The sequence below is a fragment of the Lipotes vexillifer genome, unplaced genomic scaffold (genome assembly GCF_000442215.2).
Source record: "Lipotes vexillifer unplaced genomic scaffold, Lipotes_vexillifer_v1.1 scaffold371, whole genome shotgun sequence".
Taxonomy (NCBI): Eukaryota; Metazoa; Chordata; class Mammalia; order Artiodactyla; family Lipotidae; genus Lipotes; species Lipotes vexillifer.
This window is the reverse complement of record NW_006786304.1, coordinates 1920080-1924029: the sequence shown is the minus strand read 5'-3', so window position 1 is coordinate 1924029 and position 3950 is coordinate 1920080. Positions and strand designations below refer to the sequence as shown.

At 54.5% G+C, this 3950-nt stretch overlaps 2 protein-coding genes across 2 annotated transcripts in view; both read left to right on the top strand.

The window, feature by feature from the left end:
• Positions 1-1290, top strand: part of GEMIN7 (gem nuclear organelle associated protein 7) — a 7755-nt gene extending 6465 nt beyond the window's left edge. The window contains exon 3 of the mRNA XM_007458543.1: positions 741-1290. Within this exon, the coding sequence (XP_007458605.1) occupies positions 749-1138 (390 nt within the window). The 5' untranslated portion in view covers positions 741-748 and the 3' untranslated portion in view covers positions 1139-1290. The remainder of the gene's footprint in view (positions 1-740) is intronic.
• Positions 1291-3165: 1875 nt separating this feature from the next.
• Positions 3166-3950, top strand: part of PPP1R37 (protein phosphatase 1 regulatory subunit 37) — a 44091-nt gene continuing 43306 nt past the window's right edge. Inside the window, exon 1 of the mRNA XM_007458542.1 lies at positions 3166-3735. Within this exon, the coding sequence (XP_007458604.1) occupies positions 3534-3735 (202 nt within the window). The 5' untranslated portion in view covers positions 3166-3533. The remainder of the gene's footprint in view (positions 3736-3950) is intronic.

The following is a 3950-nucleotide window of genomic DNA, read 5'->3' as shown; positions in this document are numbered from 1 at the left end:
AGGAATGCCACAGAAGTGGTGCCCTGCCCTCAGTGTATCACATCAGGATGCACATGGTGTTTGTTTGTCCTATTACTGCACATGTTGGCTTTCATGCCTGAGTCGGGGTGGCGCCCACCAGGCTTCTCCACCATAAAGTTACTCTTTATTCTTTACAAGGACTGTCTTGTGAGGAGGTACTTTAAGACTTTGTAGATATCCTGGACCTTCTGAAACGTTCACTGACAAGTTTTAGCATCCATTGACAATTTTAGCTGCCGTTGTACGATGCGGGTTTTTCCCTCTCCCCCTTTATGTATTTCTTCATTTATCTATTTACAGTAAGTATGGACTCAATGGATTTGGCCCTTTCAAGCTGACTCCTGTGTGACTGGGAATTGGTTTGGAAGATCGCATTTCATGATGGATTGGACGGGCTGTGTGTGAGAGAAGAGAGGAGGCCAGGACTTGTTCTTTCAGCTAATATATTTATTGCCAGGGACTGGGGATAAAGCCGTGATCAAAGCAGTGCAAAGGCCCTGCTCTCGTGGACCTCATGAATGGTGGTTGCCAGTTCCTGGGAAGAGGGGGACTGGGTGAGGGGTGGCACAGATTTTAGGAGGGGGACTCAGGAATTGGGTTTGGGTCAGGTTAAGTGGAGGTGGGGTAGACAGCGCTCTGCTCCCAGGCCTCCGGCTTCCCTCTTCCTGTAGCCCCACACTCCCCATAATGGCTCCCTGCTCTTTTTCTTCACCCAACAGCCAGGATAATGCAGACCCCACTGACCATTCCTGTGCCCGTGCTCCGGCTCCCCCGGGGCCCTGATGGCTCGAGCCGAGGCTTTGCCCCCGACGGACGCAGAGCCCCCCTGAAACCGGTGGTTCCTGAAATCCCACCGGAGTCTCAAGAATCTCGGGAATCCCAGGAACAGCGGGCCCGAGCCACCCTTCGGGAGCTCTACCTCCGCAGCCTGCTGGCCATGGTGGGGCGCCAGGTGAGCTTCACGTTCCACGAGGGTGTGCATGTGACCGCCCACTTCGGAGCCACTGACCTGGACGTGGCCAACTTCTATGTGTCGCAGCTGCAGACTCCCATAGGCGTGCAGGCTGAGGCGCTGCTCCGGTGTAGTGACATTATCTCATACACCTTCAAACCGTAAAGATGTCATCGTGTTCATCTTTCTGCCTTGGGCGTAGCCACAGCCTCCCAGGCCTCCATATCCTCCTGAGCTTGGACCTCTGGGCCCCAGAGAGTTCGGAACACCCTTGGAATTTTGAGCCAAGCTTCAAGCAACTCTGACTTCTTGGGACAGTAAAATTCTGCGGCCCCAGGAGTTCGAGATCCTCTTGAAAGGAAGGCTCTACCTCACAGAACTCTAAACTGTACAGAGACACGGGCCTCAGGCCCATTCCTGAAGATTCCGGGTGGAGAGAGGGAATAAAGGAAGGCAAATTGTCTAGTGGAAAATTGTCTGTTGAAGAGGCTGCAAAGTTCAGCCACCCTGGAAATACTCCCCTCCCGCCAAAGTACCAGTTATCCCAGGAAAATCTGCCTCTTTTTTTTTTTTTTTTTTTTTTTTTAATGTACCCTATAGGGATTGAGCCAGACTTAGGGGGTAGAAGGGTGGCTGTCCACGGGCTGAATCCCATGGAGCTGGGCCGGGAAGGGGAGGACACGTCAAGGGAGTGGGAGGAACTCCGATAAAGGTGTGGTGATTGGACCTCCCGCTAGTCTCTGGGAAAGCTGGAGCGACCTGGATGCCAGACTTGGGAGATTTGGACTTGATTTCTTTTTCGGGTGGTCTAGGATGTCCATAGCGAGTTGCGCGGCTCGCAATGGGTCACATAGTCACGCGCAAGGGCTCCTCCTACTGGCCTCTGGGTGGGTAGATTCGCTTCCCCGCGCATACGGGGACTGGTTGGGACCTGTCTAACCCTGTGTGGCGGCACCACTGGGAAAAGGCAGAGGATTAAGGGTTAGGGAGAAACTTTGCCTTTTCTCCATTTCACCGCAGCTGTGTAGCGTGGCCGTCCGTATCACTCGCTTTACTTAGCCCCATTACTAGTAGCCTTTCAGCAGATTTGTGTTTATTTATTTATTTGGCCGCCGCGGGCGGCATGCGGGATCTTAGATTCCGGGCCAGGGATCAAACCCTTGCCCCCTGCAGTGGAAGCGCCGAGTCCTAACCACTGGATCGCCAGGGAATTCCCTCAGCAGATTTACTTTTAAAAAGTAATTTCTGCCCCCTCTGTAGTCCCATCTATTTAAGAAGGTAAGTGAAGATTCCATTAAATATGGATGAGATTTGCTTTGCTCCTCCTCAGTCGCCAAAGCGCGGTGGCCAGTGACGTTGAATGAAGCATGTGGAGAGCCTCAGCTCCCATATGTCCATTCACAGAGCTACCTTTGGCGACTCCTGGGCCTAGCTTCGAGTTGCCTAAGCAACGATGTCGCCTGCTCCTCCCCATGTATCCTTTTTTGGTTTTAGCTCCTCCTTGCCCGAGTTCCCTGTTGGGCTGGGATAGCGTGGAGAAAGTGCGGATGCGAATACTAAGCGACTGAATCGAGCCCTTGTGGGGGCGTGGCTTGAGTTCGTGCTAGTTCGCTACTGGCTCCGTGATCTACCTGGTCCATCGCCCGGTATTTTGGTTGGCAGATTGGTCCCTTGCTTCTGGCATTTCTTCCTTCGTTCAGTTTTTTAAAAAACTTAATCAGGGCTATAATATTCCTTATGGGTTCCTATTTCAATTTTAAAATTTAAATTGTATTTTATACAACGCTATCCAAATACAGAGGGTTATTGAAGCTGCAGTCTGCAAATGGAAGGCCAGAGACTAACCAGCAAGTGGGGAGTGGCTTCGTCTGCAGGCAGATGGTCCCTCTGTCCGCATCCATCACCTGTACTCATATATTCAACACAGCTTCTGTCGCCTTCCCTTTCAAGTTCTCCATCTCTTTACTTCTCTCATTACCAGTTGGCCTAGCCCCACGAAGCAGATATTTTTATTTCTATCAACTCCATTCCCTTCTCCGTTCCTAAGCTCGTGACGAATGTCTGAGAGCCTAAACATTAGTTATCTAGATTAAAGCGGGGAGGCGGGGTTGGGGCGGCTCAGGTTCGCGCTTGCGCGCTGCTCTGGGAGACGGCGTCCACCTAGCCCCGCCCCTCATATTCTGCAGTTCCGGCTCTGCAGATTCACTGCTCACGTTTCTTCTTCCTGTGGCTCTTTCTGCATTTTGTTTGCCCCCTTTAACAACGCACGAGACAACTCTACCTGCAAATAACTTAAGTTGATTTTCTGCTTTTCTGGGTACTCGGCGGGCTCACCGGCCCTTAACGAAAGTGCGGCTGCCAACGAGCAGGCGCGCACGGGACTCGGGGGAGGCGCGCTCGAGCTCCCGGCGGCGACGACTACGACGACCAGGAGAGCGGACGGAGGCGGCGCCTGAAGCAGTGGCTGAGCCCATGCCCCGGGACGGCGGGAGGGCCCGGAGAGACAAGTCTGGGGCCCGGGGCATGTCCCCAGGGCCCCCGTGAGGAGGTGGCGGCGGCGATGGAGGTCCCGCCGCAGGAGGCGCCGCCCGAGCCGGGCGCGGACGGCGAAGCCGAGGAGGCCCCCGCCGAGGCCCCGTCTCCCAGCCCCGCATCGCCCCCGGCCGACGGGCGCCTCAAGGCTGCGGCCAAGCGCGTTACATTCCCGTCCGACGAAGATATCGTGTCCGGAGCTGTGGAACCCAAAGACCCGTGGAGACACGGTAGCTACGGCTGGAGCGTGGAGGCGGGCTGGTAGGGGACCTGGGAGTCAGTGCAGACCCCAGCACAGAGGTGGAGCTCAATAAGTTGCACCTAATGACGATTTAAGGAGACAGTCGTCAGTTTAGAGCTGGAGAGTGTTAGAGAGGAGGTGGCTGTTGGGTTGGGAAGGTGAAAAGTAGCTGGTTTATGCTACTCCCCCCCTCCCCCCTCCCCC